Source organism: Calidris pugnax, unplaced genomic scaffold (assembly GCF_001431845.1).
Source record: "Calidris pugnax isolate Ruff unplaced genomic scaffold, ASM143184v1 scaffold211, whole genome shotgun sequence".
Classification (NCBI taxonomy): Eukaryota; Metazoa; Chordata; class Aves; order Charadriiformes; family Scolopacidae; genus Calidris; species Calidris pugnax.
In genome coordinates, this window is record NW_015091083.1 from 6,170,267 (window position 1) to 6,189,030 (window position 18,764).

Below are 18,764 nucleotides of genomic sequence, written 5' to 3' on the forward strand. Positions count from 1 at the left end.
CAGTTTTGGGGCTGTAGGGGACGGAGGTGGGCTCACGGTCTGCTGGTTCGTCTGAGGTGGGGTGTGAAAAAGCTGAGATCCAGCCCAGAAATGTTTCCTGAGTTAATGGAAAAGGACAGGAGAAAAAGGTGCGTTATTCTTTTCGGTTGTTAGGGTTTGCCCTGGGATGCTTGAGGTGGTTGCTGTAGGATGTCTTCGGGTTGATGTTTTTTATTCCTGATTTTCTATTCAGAAGTGCTTTCATTGCATATAGAATCAGGTCTCGCCACTTCCAGTGATTTTAGCGTTAATTGGGTTTTTTAAGTGTTTAGAGCACTAGGAAGCAAAAAAACCCCAAAAACTTGTAAAGATGACGAACCGGGAAAGTTGTAAAAAAAGTGCTTTCTTGATAAATAAGATGGGAATGTGTGGTTGTGGCAAAGAGCTGTTTTGTTAACTCTGGAAATAGTTTTAAGTAACCATTCGCTTATTTCTGACAGAGTTTGGGTTGGTCTGTCACTGGTGCTGTTAGTTGTGAAGGTTCTTCCAAAGCCAATGTTGAACAAAGACGGTTTTGTTCATCTGAAAAAAGAGAAAGTTCTTGAACTCAAGCAAGACGCTGATTGCAGGCATAGTTTCTCTGGCAATTCATGTGATCTTCCTTCCATTTTCGGAAGGGAAACGTCTGGAAAATTAACAGCTTAATTTAAAGAGTTTAAAGTTTGGATCTTCCTTGGACTTTTTTGCTTAGAGCAAATATATTGCGTCATATGTTAATCACTATTTGTTATGCAAACCTTTGCAGGTGACTGCAATAATTTGTGTGTAGTATCTGTAGCTTATTGGATTACAGGAATAGTAATTTTGTGCCTGAAAGAAATAAAGACAGCAAGACAGTCTCCATTCTGTCTTCAAATTGAGTAATGACTGGACATCAGTCATAACTCAAGCACCAGAAAGTCATCCACAGAGCTTTGTGATGTGAAGTGCTGGTCAAGGCAGGAAAGTAGCACACTCTTTGAGTGCAATCAACTGTCTTGCTTTGGGGATGATTTTAGATGACGCCTTATCTTACATAATTTGTCTTGATCTTGGTATGTGAAAGAACACTTCTTCTGTTATTTTTTTCTTTGAGTAATACAAGTGCAGACCACTTTACAAAGCTTTTTGCCAAGTGGTTGCTGCTGTCCTACCACCCAGGGATATTTGGGCGACCAACTGAGTATTTTCATTGCCGTTGAGAGTGACCTAATGAATGTGTTTTGTAGTTATGAGTAGTGAGTTGATTTCAGTCCTCCCCTCCAACTTTTCATATCTTGCTGCTACCGTCACAGAATTGTTTTTCCTTATTTTGTGGACAAAGTACGCTGAAGTTATTCTATTAAGAAGTAGCAGATACTGTTGATAATGCATTATTTAAGTTTCTTTATTAAACAGCTAATAGCAAAGATAACCCCTATTTCTTTGAGTTGAATTTGCAGTATATGGGCAAGGTGAAATACTAGTTGTCTTTGAGCATGGAAAATGTCCCTTTTAGTGGGCAAGGATAAATACCGTTCCTCTTTACTCATCTTTGAACGTGAGAGGAAGAGGGGGGGGAAGTCCCCTCCATTTATAAAGAAAACCCTTTCTCGTTTTTCTTTTCTTAAAGGTTCTGAAGCGACTATCTGAAGGCTTCCATTTTGACAACTTGAAAAGCAAGAACAATTCTGTTTTAATAAATGAAGGAGAACAAAGAAAATTCCAGCCCTTCTGTAAACTTGGCAAACCTGGACCATACAAAGCCATGCTGGTACTGGGATAAGAAAGACTTGGCACATACACCGTCGCAGCTAGAAGGGCTTGATCCAGCTACTGAGGCACGATACCGCAGGGAGGGGGCCAGATTCATATTTGACGTGGGAACACGTTTAGGGCTGTATCCTTTCGACTCGTGTTGGCTTGAAATATCTTTATGAATGGGGATTTTCAGAACGAAATGTACAGGAAATGGTGTTATGTGCTTAGTTAGCTGCTCAAGTGTTTTTTAATCATTAATCAAAAATCGTTTTTGAGGTTGTCTTTCGATGTAATGTGTTCCTACATCGTTTCTGTAGTAAACAAGGGTAAACAAGGTTTCAACTGAACCCCTTTGGCACCCCAGAAGTGATACAGGCTTGCCAATTAAGAATAATTTTTGACAGTTATTAAACTTGGTCTCTTATGACATGAATCTACATAACTTCTCCAATTTTGCATTCATTTTTCTATATATTTTGCATCTGAAGCTTTTGACATTTCCCTTCCCCATCTTTGTTTTTGTTTTTTTTTTTGTTTGGTTGTTTTTTTGTGGTTTGGGGGGTTTTTTGTTTGTTTAGGTTGGGATTTACAACTTTGTAAATATTAGTAAGTTCTTTCTGCAGTCCTTCTCTCACATAGACTGCCACTTAATTTTTTGCTTCCTGTAATTCTGTGCTGCTTTTAATGTCCTCAGTTCTTTGTTTAATAAAATTCTAGTGAAGATGAAATTTTACTCATCTCCTTAAAGATTAGTACAGAGCATGTTCAGGTATTATTTGCATTTGTAGGTGTGAGTAATGAGTAACCTTCCTCCACACCAACACTTATATGTGAAGTAATAGTTGTTCTGTTCCTTCATGTACCTACTGCTGGTTTTGACCTTCTCTGAAGCAGGTATGGTTTAATGCAAGGATGACCTTGTGCGGATCTTCCTATAAACTTAATCGGGATTTTGGACACTTCCAATAAATCCTTTAGTTACCAGCTGCATCTGGGCTGAATCATCACATTTACACAGCCTCAGGGGGAGTGTGTGGCTTTTTTTTTTTCTGAAGCTCCTGTTTTACTTGCTCTGTTTTCTAACTGATCACTGGATGGACGGTTACTTGAGGTACTTGACACAGCAGAATGTATCTTTTCCTTTGTGCATGTTTGATTTTTAATTTCTTTTATGACTTGTTTGAAGTCCTTATTCTGCACCACAGACATTATGATACTCTAGCAACCGGAATAATTTATTTCCATCGGTTTTATATGTTTCATTCCTTCAAACAATTCCCAAGATATGTAAGTATTTACAATATCGATGACTTAATACAGTGATTGCACTAGGCAAGGACTATTTGAAATGCTGATAAGTCACTTGGGTACTACTGCTGTCCGCGGCTCTGAATGATGAAAAATAAGTATTTTATCTTTTAATCGTTACAGCTTAAAATACGCTATTCTTTCTTGTTTACACATTTCTGTTTATGCTTAGAAACATATTTATATTGACTTTGCAGTTGTGTCTTGCTGATACTGTTCTTTAGAAAGAGTAACAGCTGTAGTTCTGGTGCTCCTGTGTTGGCTAAAAAGAAAAGTATATACCATCTTCAAACTGATTGACAGACAATGCTGAACCAGTACAAATTCTACTTTCGGTTTCTGACCTTGAAATAAACTTGTGTAAAATGGACAGTCCCCCAGATTCTGTATTTTTCCTCTGAGAAAGCAAAAGTTTAACAGTCTAATAAAATCAGAAATTAATATGCCTATTAAGTCTTCCCTGGGAAACTTCAACAGAGCTGTTAATGGAAGCTGACAGTGCTTTGGTACAATGCTATACTGTATTACATATGTAAACACAGACAAGCTTTTGAAAGCACTTTCTTTTTTAGGTGACAGGAGCCTGCTGTCTCTTCCTGGCAGGAAAAGTTGAAGAAACACCTAAGAAATGTAAAGATATAATTAAAACAGCTCGTAGCTTGCTAAACGATGTACAGTTTGGACAGTTTGGAGATGATCCAAAGGTAAAAATACTAATGATGAAATTGATTTCATCCTTTTGTGCTCCAGCAAAGTGACATACGTTTATTAGAGCATTGACTGATTTTTAGTTCTTCTAAACTAAATTATGTGTTGAGCATCCATTTATGGCTCTTCTGGGTAATGTGATATGTAACTATGAAAATAATTATTGCTAATACAAGTAGCTTTGGGAGCTTACTGGGGTAATTGTTTGTATCAAAAGTTTACATTTGATTTTGTGTAAATTCTGATGTTATTTTGAATGATTCCAGAGCTAGAAATATCAGCAAGGCATAAATCATATTTGACAGTTTTAATGTCATTTCAATAAGCAATTAATAGCAAATCTGAAGTCAAGTAAGAGGACTACATCTCAAAGTATTGAGAGGTTTCCTATGTAGAATATTTGACTTAGCAAAACTACGTTTCTCTCAAAATTTGCTTATTATAAATAGCAGAAGGATCTGAAAGTTGGGAGAGAAATGTGGTGAGAGCTTCTCTTTTTGTTGTGAGTTTGTATATTTGGCACTTTCATGATGTATCTGGTTCAGTTTTTTCCTCCATGGAGGAAAAGGAATTTTAAATGCCAGATCTCATCTCCTGCCCCAAATAAATGTGAAAATAAAGAATCTTGGTTTAAAATGCTTTAAGTTGGAGAGTTGTGTGTTCTCCTTGGAGACAAACCAAGCAAAAGCAGACAAACATGTTTGCCTGGAGATGCTCTGTAGTCATGCTTTATACCAGCATAAAATATTTGTGAGTAAAAGAAGGAATAATATTCGGTTACCTTGTTACATTTTCTAGGAAGAAGTGATGGTCCTTGAAAGAATCTTACTACAAACAATAAAGTTTGATTTGCAAGTGGAACATCCATACCAATTTCTTCTTAAATATGCCAAACAACTCAAAGGTAAAATATTACAGGGTGAGCAAGTAATGCCTGTTAATAATTTTCGCAACTTAATTTACACTAACATTGCAGGAGTATTCTATTCCAGTTTGTCCTCTGTAATAACTATTTCTTACAATTTTTCTGATTAATTTTCAGGAGACAAAAATAAAATTCAAAAGCTGGTTCAAATGGCATGGACGTTTGTCAATGACAGGTAAGATACTTGTAGGAAATCTTTTGAAAGTAAAATAGTTACTGTTGCTTACTTTATTCTGCGATTAGATATTTCTTTGACAAATGCTTGTTGTGTTTTCTGCTTGTTACATGTTTTCTTGATCACATTCATCAGTTTTTCTTTCCATCGTTACCATTATAGTTCTATTGAGTAGGGAATCAAGGATGAGTATAGAAGTAGACCGTTAAGACCTTTGTAATTTTTTGGTAATGATTTGATGCTTCATAAACAAAAAGTTACTGTTTGAGAGGGTCAAACGAAATCATAGATCTCCAGGGTAGAAGCTGGCTTCTTGCCCAGTCTGAGGTACATGGCACGTTCTGAGGAAAGAAGTCACTTTCAAATTCCATCATATTGGTCAACATCTTATTTTTTTAAAGCAATATTTTGGTAATAGTAAACTAGCCATTAAATTCAGTGAGGAATAGAGTTTTTAGCATTAGATTTACAATTTATTGAAGAATGGATTTGCAATACAAGGATCACATCAGATTACAGGGAGTGTGTGTAGAAGTACTTTTCATGTGTAGTGTGGTATTGGAAAACAAAACCAAATACACTTGTCTTGTTAAGGAGGATTCTACAGCACTGTCAACACACCAAGGACAGCTAAATGTCATTTTTAATGTCCATAGCAAACCCTTAAGAAAATGTGTAAATGCCTTGACTATTCAGAAATGCTTTCGGTCATACCTGTAGCAATAGAACACCATTATAAAAAATGCATTTTTATTCATATGCCTAATTTGAAGTAGCCCAGTGTGGGTCAACTAAACTCTCCAAATTAATTTGAGCAAAAAATTGGTTAGTGTATTCGGATGTCAAGAGATGTTTACTTCAGCTGATGTCAGTCTTGAAGGTGGAAATCTTACAGACTTGAGTGTCACTGTTTAAGTTTGTCAGGGAAAACTCCTGTTAGGTACCTGTCAAACTTTGGACGCTACTGTACTTGCAATTAGATGGTATTTAAGAATTCAAGAAATTTAATAAAGAAAACTCCAGGAAAACATTAGTAAGAAGTTGGAGTGATTGTTTCAAATAACTGTCTCTCTTCTTGAGAGGCTGTCTTGTGTTTTCTTAATAGGTACCGTATTAGAAGTGTACTAGTTTTCTAGGATCCTGGGAAAATAATTCTGTGCTTTGCATTATAGGCCTTTAGAATAGGGGGTTCTGTTGTTCTGCAGCTGCTGTACAGCCCCCCAAGTGGATTTCATGAAAGTAGTAATAAGAATTCAGTGTTTCAAGAGCTAGTTCTTGTGACTTTATTTTTCTGTTTACTGCTGACCTGATGCTGCCAGTGTTTAAGTATCCCATTGGCCTTCAGTTACGTGTAGCCCACTGGAGAGAAAATGGATTTAAACGACTGTCTAAGCTACTATTTTGATGCATTTAAGGACATAATAATGAATTCATCAGTGAATTTGCAGAAACTTAGCTGGCTAGCTGGATCTAAGATTCTTTAAGCAGATCCTATGTTACAGAATCCATGGAGGGAAAAAAAAGGAAAAGAAACAAGAAAAAAATTATTTGAAATGTAAAATTAATATTGAGGAAACAGTAACTTTGAATATGACAGGAACTTAGTTAATATCAGTAATACCAACAATATTTCAGCATTAGCTTTAGCAAAGGCTGTTCAAGAGAGAACCTTTTACAGTTTTTACAGCTTGATCTAAAACATGCATTGTGCTTCACAAGTTGCTTTACAAGTTCATGTTCGCTGTTCTGTGGGCGTTTTTTAGTACTTATTTACATTTTGTTGAAAAACATTTGGAAAGTCTAAAATCCAAATGCACACATACACCTAACCCGTGTAATGCAGCAACAGCACACTTCTGTAGCCAGGAACATGAACGCTGTATTGGTTAATGCTACAGGTGAGATGAGAGTGGAATGTAACTGCCCATAGGTAGAATATAATGCTGTCGTTTCACTCCTCGTCCACACCCATATATATGTTAGGTTTTCCATTTTTAAACTCCAAACTTGACGTTCCTATGTGGTGCATTGCTTCTGTAGGCATATGCCCTCTGTGTTATCTGTGTAAAATTACCTTGTTTCATGATTGCAGTAGTGCAGAAACGGTTTAGTTTTGTAAGCTCTTGTTTAACAAAGCTCTTGAGTAAGTTGGTCTGAGATGTTAAGTTGTGGTGGGATTTTTATACCCTGTTAATTACAGCTGTTGTACTTTGACAATCAGAATTGCCTTCAGGATTGGGTTTTGTTTTATCTTTTTCATATCCCAGTCTCTGCACTACCCTGTCGCTGCAGTGGGAACCTGAGATCATAGCTGTTGCAGTTATGTACTTAGCAGGCCGTTTGTGTAAGTTTGAGATACAGGAATGGACATCAAAGCCAATGTACCGACGGTGGTGGGAGCAATTTGTCCAAGACGTTCCTGTTGATGTTCTGGAAGGTATGAGAATGATTTGCTGCAAACAGAAGAGTATTTCCTTTAACTGTGTGATCTAGGTCATTGGTAAATGCAAATTACTTTCTATCTGGGTTTTAGTCAAAATAATCATGTAAAGTATGTAACTTGGGTCATATGTGCTATGCCTTAACAAGGTTTTTAATTAAACTTAATAAGGCTGGACTAGTCCTTAGTTATCATAATTAGTCTTCTGGTCAATATTTGCCTTACTGCTTGTTTAGTTTAGAACACAGCTAATTAGTTACTAATTTTTCGTAGTATTTGTTTTCTCTTTTTTTTTTTTTAAATGATTTACTTCTCTCATTTTAAATAAGCAGATTTGTGAACACTGGAACTAATGGAGCCTGATTTCCAGTGGTTTTCTCATTGATGGTTGACCTCTTTTAACCAAATTATATGGGGGTTGCAATCACATTTGATGGTTTATTACAACTGAGGAACAGATTATGGGGATGAATTCTGGTATTCTGAATTATGGGTCTTTTTCATTAATATGTATATCTTAGTACTGTTCCCTTTGTGTGTATATATTGCTCGTATTTACCTACTGCTTGGGAGAACCCCAGGAAGTTCATAAGTAAAGCAGGATCTATCTTGGCTTTTGTTCAGTAAATTGTGGTTATGTAGCAACTAATTTGTCTTTATTAAAGTTTTTACTAACTTAACCTGGTATCAATGTCAGGCTAAGCATACTTCTTGTTCCATAAATTGCTTTAGAAACTTTCTTTAAAGGTTGATGCTTGTCACAATCTGACATTTGGTTCTAAGGAAGTTTGAAATGAAACAGTATGTGTTGCTGTTCAGGTGGTTTAGCCTTTGTTGCTCTTAGAATTTTCAGGCTAATACTATACAGTTCTGGTGATTTCTTAAATGGTTACTTGCTCTGGTTTGTATCATGGGTTTTCTCAGACTTGCTTCAGTTTCAGAGGGATCTCTGCTGAATCCCTGCCAAAGAGGGTTACAGAATGGGAGTCTCTCCAATTTCTGCTGCTGCATCAGTGAACGCTCATGGAGAGAACTCATTTAGCTTTTCTAGAAAGGTTTTATTTTCCTTCAGTGCTGCTCTTGCACCTGGTTATCAGTTTGTCCTACACGTTTTCTGATAGGCTTTTTGCTTCTAACATGTTGGAAGAAGAATTTAGTAGTAGTCCTTAGTTTCCCAAAACTTTTATGACTAGCCTAACTAGGTTTATATGTTTTAACATACAATCTTACTTCACACTCACATTTTTACTATATTACTATCCTGTTGTTACGCTGTTACCTGCCTCTCCAAGCGCACAATAATAATATACAGTATATTAACACCAAGACACTTTGTTCTTCTTATTGAAGGTATGCATTTACATCTGCACATTGTTAGCATAGGCAGAAGAAACTCAGCAATGCAAGTATAAATTGAAAAAGTCTTGGTTTAAAAAAGCAAATCTGTGGTTAAAACAATGAGTAATATTTATAGTGAATTTTTCTGAAGTTGATATCTAGTAAAAAGCTTACTTGATTATTGTGGATTAAATGTACACTTGTACATTACGATTGTATAATCTTCTGGATTTTTGTTTTTTTAAGACATCTGCCATCAGATCCTGGATCTGTACTCGCAGGGAAAACAGCAAATGCCTCATCATACTCCTCACCAGTTGCAGCAGCCACCATCTCTTCAATCTACACCCCAGGCACCCACGGTACAGCAATCCCAGCAATCCCAGAGTTCGGACCAATCCCAGACCCAGCAGCAGAAAGAGTCCCAACAGTCATCGCAACAACAGCAGCAGCAGCAGCAGCAAACACAGGCACAGCAGTCTAAAAAGCCCTCTCCCCAGTCAAGTCCTCCAAGACAGATTAAAAGACCAGCAGTAAGTTTCACTTGGAACTTTAACTTGCATTTTATTTTCAGGCTGATCTGATGTCAATTTGCTTTCAAGGCTGCAGTGTGCAGCAGACTTGCATTTGCTTTAAAAATGAGCTTTAAGAATGAGCTTGGTGAATAATTTTGTGTGGTAGGCTTCCGTTGGTTGTATGGCAAGCATGTTAGTGTAGAACAGCCTTTATAGTTTTGTTGAGGCTAAACCAGTGGAGAGGCTTTTAAGTCAACGTGAGCTATTAAGGCCCTAACTCTCTTTGTGGTTCTGTCCTGTTAAATTTTGTTGTTTTTGCTATTAAGCAGGTTTGATTTAGGAAGGGTCTCTTGTGCCATACCTGAATGTAGAGATGTGCACAGTGCTGATGAAGGCATTATTTGACCTTCTCGTCTTTGATTACAAATTTAATAGGATAGTGGCTTCTCAGAGTATGTCAACATTCTTAGAAGAAATTTTTGAAAAGAATCTTACTAACAGTAGAACCCTATAAATGCACCATACCTTAAAATCTCACCTTGTATTATCACCTCATCATTGAAAACAAGAAAAGTACACTGGCAGTTGAATAATATCACAAGTACTCTGAGTGCTTTTCCACCGTCATCAAGTCCAAATGAAGCTTTCAGACCTTAATCTACGCTTTTTGTGGGTTTTTTTCACTTGTAAGTTAAAAAAAAAAAGGTGTTAAAGTGTTATCCAGATCTTCTTGCTTGTACTTAGTAAAAGAGTGTTTTCAGAAGTAAAATTTTTGGAACAAGTCCATTTAGGAAGTAAATTTTGTACAGCTTTTACAGCTTTTGCTCTAACTTGTAATTCATGCATGTCCAAACTAGAGAATAGATGTCAAAGGGAAAAAAAACCCCAACCAAACAAAACCAAAAACCCAGGAAGAAGCAATGGAATTGGAAGAGTGCAGCACCTTCATGATAGCAGCCTCACAAGAGTGAGAAAAATGCAACTTTCTAAAATCTTGATCTTGCAATAACAAGGTATAGCCTACTACTAGAGGAAAATACCTGCACTGAAATATATAGTTCTTGGACTAAACTTGAGAATCATTCAGGATAGAAAGCTGATAAAATGTGTTAATTCACTTGAAAATTGGGAGAGCTCTTTATAGGTAGTGTGTAATGCTTTTTATGCTTTTTCTACCATCAGCACAAACTTAGCTTAGGTTGTCAGATCGGTTGGGCAGGGAACTCTTAATTTTCTTCAATGAAAATGCCTGGAACAGTTTGGCACATCAGATACTGTAAATAACAATTCAGATTTTTCTGTGTGTGCCCATCTGATTGTGTAAGTTGTTATGAACACTTGTTTGTTCATCTAAAGGTTCTGCCTTTACAGTACTACTGATTTCACCCCATCCTATGTGTTAATGAACTACATCATGGAAAAAAGTGGTGTCTTTTGCCTGAATGCTATCTGTTGTTCTTTAACAGTCATCTCTGGTCAAGCCCTCAGAGGAACTTACCTTTTTTTGAAATGAACAGTTTAAGGTCCACTACCTAATAATTAAGAAAGCGAATTGTACAGATAAAATAAGTCCTGGTACACTGTAGGCATCCAGAACAAATATAAGGCAAAGGATGACTCACAGGAGAGATTTTATAGGAAAACAGCGTGAATTTGAGAAAAGCAAATGTGATGATCTGAAATGATTCTTTCTCCAGAAAGCAGCCTAGAAGAACAAGATGTCTAGCGTTTGAGAGACTTACTTGGTGCTTCTAAGATGTTCTTCAGTTAGATGTACCATAAACCTTACTGAAAATGTTTGCCTCCTTCTATAAATAGGGCTTTGCATGACTTCTCCTTTGGTTTGTACAGAACATAAATACACTTTGTTCCTGGAGACCAGATTTTCCATTTACATGAACTTTTATAACTCCATTACCTTCTACTGAGCCAAGATGCTTTCCAGCAGCTGAGGTATTGGTCCATGACTTACAGACCCACACCAGATGTCTAAAGCATCTGCACATCCTCTGCATCTCTGGTGGTGAAGAGCACTTGAATGCTTAGTTGACTTCACTGAAAATATACCGGTGAATCATTAGATGTAAATAGTATATTCAGTTTGATTAAACTAAAACTTGTTAGTGGGAACAACTTTAATACACATAGAAACAGCACTGAAAGAACAGTTCCATTGTGGTATGGATTGAGCTTATTATGTAAGTATTAAAAAGCAATCAGCATGCTAGTGAATTGGTAGCATTGACCCTGAGTCACCAAGAAAAGTACGTATGTTTGGAATGGGAAGATAAAGATTGTCCTTAAAAAATAGGAAAGCAGCCAGAGGGTGGCTGAAGGTGAATTGAAATGTCAGTCAAGGGAATGTAAGAATGAGGTGGTCTCAAGTAGGCCTTGGGTACCTTTGTAACGGACAGCAGAAATCTGGAGAATACCCATCAGAATTAAGGAAAATTAATTGTTCAAATTGGAGTGAAATGCAAGTGCATTCTTGCTGCAGAAGGTAAATTGATGGGAATTGAGCAACAGCTGGTGATGGTAAAAGCCTCTTAAAAAAACCCCTTTCATTCAAAAGGCAGGAGCTACATACAGTACCCCTCTTGACTTTTATCATTATTTTTAAATACATTTGTAACTAAGCTTACTGTACTTAAAAGTTCAGTTAGGTTTTCTGCTTTTCTCAAAGACCATCAACTAGCCATCTTAGTAGGACTAAGCAAGCTGGAAAGTTTTTTCTTAGTCCCTTGTCTGTGATTATTTTTAAAAAAATCAAACAACAAAACAACTACCCATAAAAAAACCAACCAAAAACTTGTAATTGGAAGGGTGATGTGAGGTTTTGTGGGTTTTGCTCAGTGTGCATAAATGTTTTTCTAGCATAACATTTGGCTTTTATACAATGCTTTCCATCTGAAGGCTTTACACTGAGCAACACTTTCACTGCCCTCCTGTCCTGCTAAATAAAGCATAAAGGCCTGAAGTGATTTTGGCAAAGGTTGAATGACAGGTCAAAGCAGAATTGGGAACAGAGGCCAAGTCTCTTGCTTTCAGCTCAGTGAGCAGTGTACCGAACCATGACATATGTGCAGTGGATGATAAATAAATTAAACGAGATGTAATACTCAGCAGTGAGAACAGCAGGACATGCTGTCTCTAAAATAGCTGCTATTTTTTCAGTCCTTTCATTCCGCCAGTTAATTTGGGTTTTCCCAATATGATTTGACTTTGTTCAGTGTTTGTGTTGCATCTGTCTAGAGATTGGGTATTATTAGCCTTCTCATAAAAATATAGGAACAAATAAAGGGTTTTTCCTGCCTCATTTTAGGGGAGGGAGGAGGAAACTGGTTCTGGTTTAGTCAGATCTGTACAAAAGCTCTTCAGCAGACTGAAAGTTGTTTCCTATTTTGCTTCCTTGTTACAATGCTTTGTATTTTGCAGTGGTCTTATTTCTATCCTTTTTTTTTTTTTTTTTTTTTAAAAAGAACTGACATGTGCTTAGTTTGCTTGCTTACAGGCTTGGTAGTTCTAAACTATTCTGATCCAAATAATGTGTCTTTAAATATATACTGTAACTATTTTTAAAATGTTCCTAACTGGAAAACTTGAAAAACTGGGATATAACTGTGCCTCAAGAGTCTCTTGATCCAGTCTATTCAGTAGAAGTCTTCCTAAACTAGTCAACTCTTAATTTAGTTGAAAAACTGGGATATAACTGTGCCTTGAGTCCCTTAATCCAGTCTATTCAGTAGAAGTCTTCCTAAAAAAGACAGCAGGTAAATGTTAATGTTGGATTCATATTGCATTCATTTTACTGTTTTAACCAGAACAAGTAATTCGCTGACATGTGCTTAGTTTGTTTGCTTACAGGCTTGGTAGTTCTAAACTATTCTGATCCAAATAATGTGTCTTTAAATATATACTGTAACTATTTTTAAAATGTTCCTAACTGGAAAAGTTGAAAAACTGGGATATAACTGTGCCTTGAGTCCCTTAATCCAGTCTATTCAGTAGAAGTCTTCCTAAAAGAAGTATGTCAGTAAAAGGCATTTTGTATCAGTATATATAGTCTAATTCCAGAAATGCTTCACTTCAGTGATTACATTAAGTTCTTTGCATTGGTTTGGTTGGTTTGGTTTGGTTTTTTGGTGGTGTTTTTCTTTTTTTCTTCATTCTGCTGATTTGGACCACTAGTCAACTCTTAATTTATAACTCCATGCATCATTTTGAGTAGTTCCTCAGCGAGCTGTGGGACCTTGAAGTGACTGAAGGTACCACGTCATGAAATAGCTGCACCAAGTCTGTTGTTAATCAGTGACATTTGTAAATGCCTGTTGACATGGCTGCCAGTAAAAGGCATTTTGTATCAGTATATATAGTCTAATTCCAGAAATGCTTCACTTCAGTGATTACATTAAGTTCTTTGCATTGGTTTGGTTGTTTTGGTTTCGGTTTGGTTTTTTGCTGGTGTTTTTTTTCTTTTTTTCTTCATTCTGCTGATTTGGACCAATGTATTTGAGGATAGCTAGGATGTAATTCTGTAACCTTTTCTGAAGCAAGTTTGGCACATCTCCCTCTCTGGCTCTGCAGATAGATTCCAGAGAACTGTCTACCGTCCCTCCTCTCTCCTGTGCAATTGCTGTTTTGTTTGGTTTCTAGACACGTTCCCCTTGCAGAGCATAGTTCAGCTTCTCCTGAGATTTGTTTTAACTATTCACAAGTTACAGTTTTATGTTAGAAAATGTACGTGTGCTCATCTGCACGTTCATAGCACTGTTGGGACAGTTTGTCTCTAGTTATAAAATACATGGCTTAAATTTGTGGGCATGTGTGGTTTTGGAAGACATGTGCGATACTTGGTGCCACTGTATTTATACACAAAGGTCTTGATTATAGTTTTCATTATTAAGCATGCATAGTATATAGGATTTCCAGTGTACTTCTGCATAGTGTAATATGATATGATAATCATTAGTGTGAGGCTGGAGATGGACTTAGGAAAATATTGCAAAACAATAGCTAATTAGGAACTTCCAAATGTTTTTTAGAACCACCACCACCATCTAAAATTCCTAAAATTGAAACTTCACATCCACCAATACCTCCTGCACATCCACCTCCAGGTAAGCTTTTGTTTTCTAAACCACATCTACTCCTGCAGTTAATTGCTTTGCTTTTCATTCAAATGGTGGTAGTGGTGTGAGGGGAGGGGTTGTTGCCTTGATTAATCAGCTTGACAAGTAAAAGCATCAGGTAGATTAGCTCTAGAGGGAATTTCCTCTTGGTAGCACAGGTTTTTCCAGGCAGAAGCAAAGAAGTTAGGATGGAAACAAGGCTATACTGGGTGGACAAAGGCAAAATGAAACTGTGACTGTTAAAGGCTTAGAAGACTAAAATTAATTGTCGCTAGCAGGCAAAAGGGACTTCTGTTCTCAAAAGGTTGGCAGATGCCATCTTATATTACTAGAGTAGCTTCCAACTAACCTACAGAAGTCCTCTGGGTTACATCTTTAGTATAGAAATTCCTCAAGTATGTAACTCCTAAACAGTAAGGGGGATACTTTCTGTGCTATGTCCCAAAAGAGGACTTTGATCAGCCAAAGAATTTTAACGCTGCACACATGCCTTATGTTTGCAAAATAAACTATACTGTTATAAAAATGTGCTTCCAGGGCTTTGATGCATTAGCTGTCCTCCCAGTGACCCGTAAATATGACATAAATATTTTATAGAGCATGGTCCATAATGTAACTGTAAGATGACAGCTTCTAACAGGGAATTAGAAGAGAGAAAAACAGTGCTCTGAAATATAGTAGGGCCACTTTTTCCCCATTTGTTAAAATCTAATTAAGAAATAAGAGTTTCTTCCAAATAACATTCATTGTTCTTTCAGTTGTTAAATCTTGATGCACATTTTGCATCCGGAATGATTCTGAAAATGAGCAAATGGGGAAATTATAGTCTGCTATAATTCATGGGGTGGGAGTCACTGAAATCAGTACCACAGCCAGCATAACCCACCTTGCATGCTCTAATTATGTAGCTGTCCTGGGGGATAATTTTGCTGTTAAGATTATGACTTAGATAAGATAAATCCTATTTAGGCAGGTAGTGAATTTGTTTCCCTTGTTATCTAAAATTTTCTTTGTAGAATTTGTTTACATAAGCAAATAATTTTATAAGCACTGAAACATTTTAACAACCGTCTTTAGTGGCCAACTCTTGTCTTTTGGGGCTCTGAGGAAGAATCAGGTAAAAACTAAGAATGTTTATTGATGAAATGAACAGAAGCACTAGAAGGTGGATTTATCTCAAGTTCTGTTTAGCACTGTCAGTTTAGTTGTTGCATGACACTGGAAATGACTGCCCTATATCTGCTTCTAAATACCTTTTCTTACTGAACAATGTTTTAGATGTTTATATAATACAAGCAAGATGGATATCAAAATGCCCCAACCTCTTTTTTGTTGGGCATTTTAATACTGACTGTATGACCATCCAGAGATGTTGACATTAGGTCTGTCTTCTTATTGTAGTATTCCTTATTTTATAATGTCTGCATTAAGGGGGGGGGAAGACTCCTATTTAAAGAGAAGACAGTTCAAAGCATGTTCTTCCTGGAAACGACCAAGTATAATTCTGTAAAATTCTGACCTTTTTATGGACTTCTCCAGGCTGTCAGGTACTGAATTCCTTGAAACTAATCAGTGGAACAAAACTGACCAGATTTAATGTCCCAAGCAACCTATGGCGATTTCTTACTTAACCTCTGATGTTTTGGGTTTTTTTAATTTCATTTGGTAAACAGGTTTAGAACTTAGTGTTAAAGACTTGAGACTTTGGCACATATTCTCAATACTTCCCAACATGGGAGGCAAGTGAAGGGCGGAGGGTAATCCCAGGTCACTCCCTGGAGTATAAAAGAGGTAGAAGGGAGGATTGAAGCACTGATCACATTTTTTTTTGGTGTCCTCTGACTTCTTAAATCTGGTAGTTGTGATTCTGTCCGTCCAGCTTGCTAATTTCTGCTGATTGTAGAACAATATTTAAATTATAAGAAAGCTGTAATAAGGATGGAAGATGTATTTTAACTTTCAGAATGGGAAAAGCTGAATTTGGAGCTTTGTTGCGCAGCTTAGTTATTTCCTAGTGATATAAGAAGGTCTGACTGGATGCCATATGGCATTCAGAGACTTAGAGAATTGAGTCCTCTTTTGACATGGTAACTGGAACAAAAATATGAAGTATTCAGAAGCTGTTATTGCCACTGTCCTTCAAAAAAATAAGTGAAATTTTCTTTTCCAGAGCGCAAGCCTCCTTTGACAACTGCGGTTTCAATGGGAGAAGCAGAGCAATCTACTACTGTGGACTCAGTAGATATGCCAAAGGTCCAGATTCCTCCCCCTGCTCATCCTGCCCCAGTGCATCAACCTCCTCCTCTGCCGCACCGTCCCCCACCCCCACCCCCCACCAGTTATATTACAGGGATGTCTACTACAAATTCTTACATGTCAGGGGAGGGCTATCAAAGTCTTCAGTCAATGATGAAAACAGAAGGACCAACTTATGGCGCTTTACCACCGGCCTATGGACCACCGACTCATCTACCATACCATCCTCATGTCTATCCTCCCAACCCTCCACCACCAGTTCCACCTCCACCCCCTACTTCATTTCCCCCGCCCAATATTCCGCCTCCTACTCCTGGATATCCTCCTCCACCTACATACAATCCTAATTTCCCACCTCCAAGACTGCCTCCAACTCATGCAGTACCACCTCATCCACCTCCGGGGCTGGGAATGCCACCAGCTAGTTACCCCCCACCTACTGTTCCCCCGGGTGGACAGCCACCCGTGCCACCTCCAATCCCACCACCTGGTATGCCACCCGTAGCAGGACTTGGACGTGCTACGTGGATGAGATAGCATGAGGCAATTTGCACGATTATTCCTTTACGTTGATTTAGGCAGGAGTAGCTAGCTAAAAAACCTACTTTGTAAAGATGAAGAGGAGGGTAATTTGTATAATTTAGATGAAGAAATGAGGCGGTGAAATGAAAATTTAGCTGATCTGTTTGCAGTATTGTTTATGGTGAGTTATATAGGCTTCTAGATTTTAATCAGCTTTGCAGTATCTTATTCTAACTTTATACATTTGACTTAAGTTTAAATTGTCTTGAGTTATTCCAGCACTGGATTACTTTGTACTAGCAAACCCAGCCATATTGGCTCAATTATATCAGTAAGAAGAAAATTTCCTTCTAGAAATCGGTGCCTATTTTTGAGTATCAAAATAACTAGATACCATGAAATTTGATCTATAGAAACTTCATTTTTAGTAATAATTAAAACAACACGATGTAGCTAGATACCATGAAATTTGATCTATAGAAACTTCATTTTTAGTAATAATTAAAACAACACGATGTGAAGCATAAAAGCTACTTTATTTAAGAGAGATTCTGAATGCTAGCTGACTGGAATCATTTTGAGGTGTTTGCCTTGCTGATATTTTTGTTTTGGAATGTACTGGTATCTTAAAGTATTGTATGTTTACACCTGTTTGCAAATTCCTGTACATAATATATATATTTTCTAAGTGTGAAAGTCTGAATGTAACAACCTACTGTGATGTACATCCTGGTTATAAATGGGACTACTTTGTTCACATCTACCCAAATAAAATTGGTTCTGAATTTAGTGGTTTTCCAGGTTTTTCGTATTAGTTCAGAATTCCTAACTATGGTGCTTATTGCAGGATACGTCAGCGGTGATCTCCCAAATCTTATTCATCAGTTTATTTAAAAAGAATGTTTGTTTTTTATTTTATTCAACTAGAAGTATACACTATCACAATCAATCTCTTACTTCATTTTTACTAAAATATTTCAAATGAATGTTTTACACACATTATCAAAAAAATCTGTACTATTACTTTCCCTCCCCAAAAAAGCCAGAGTGGTTCAATAATAGGTAAAAACGCGTGCTAAGGTCTAAAGAATTTTGCTATATACACAACAGCAGGTGCTAACTTTTCCAGTTCTTTGTAAATCATATACAGAAAATATAGCAGGGCTGTAAGATCACAGGTTTAACAGAAATCAAACTTTAAACTGATTTCTAAAGCAGCACAAATAGACTTTCCCCACATTATGAAAAATATACAATTTTATCACTTTACAGTCATGCACTTTGAAAAAGATCAGTAGTACTCTTCCCCCACAGTTTCTAAAAAGATAAAAGGTCACTTTTAACACTGATTTCTTTTAATATCTAATATTTGGATAAAAATGTGCCATTCTTTCTCAGACAAGGTTGTGCTCAGCAGTCTTAGCAAGGTGCAGAGAGCCAACTGAAGCTGGTTACACCGCAGCATTTCAGAAACCTTTTTTGGAAATGCCATTTGCTTCAGTTGCTCCGACAGAAGCCAAGGGTGTGATTTTTTTTTTTTACTTTCCTTAAGCAGAGTCAAATTGTCAGCAGCGGATGCTTTCTTTGCCAGAGGATTGTGGAACCCAGGGCTTCAGTCTTGTGGACGTTAACTTGGACTGTTGCCCCAAATACATTAATTTAATGGCGGCAATTTTAAGGGATGCTCCCC

At 37.1% G+C, this 18,764-nt stretch overlaps 1 protein-coding gene across 1 annotated transcript in view; it reads left to right on the plus strand.

Moving 5' to 3' along the window:
- Positions 1–17,518, plus strand: part of CCNK (cyclin K) — an 18,146-nt gene extending 628 nt beyond the window's left edge. The window contains exons 2-11 of the mRNA XM_014957602.1: positions 1,631–1,897; positions 2,964–3,045; positions 3,639–3,770; positions 4,573–4,678; positions 4,817–4,874; positions 7,142–7,311; positions 8,899–9,189; positions 13,452–13,460; positions 14,189–14,284; positions 16,467–17,518. Of these exons, the coding sequence (XP_014813088.1) occupies positions 1,701–1,897; positions 2,964–3,045; positions 3,639–3,770; positions 4,573–4,678; positions 4,817–4,874; positions 7,142–7,311; positions 8,899–9,189; positions 13,452–13,460; positions 14,189–14,284; positions 16,467–17,089 (1,764 nt within the window). The 5' untranslated portion in view covers positions 1,631–1,700 and the 3' untranslated portion in view covers positions 17,090–17,518. The remainder of the gene's footprint in view (positions 1–1,630; positions 1,898–2,963; positions 3,046–3,638; positions 3,771–4,572; positions 4,679–4,816; positions 4,875–7,141; positions 7,312–8,898; positions 9,190–13,451; positions 13,461–14,188; positions 14,285–16,466) is intronic.
- The last annotated feature ends 1,246 nt before the right edge of the window (positions 17,519–18,764 follow it).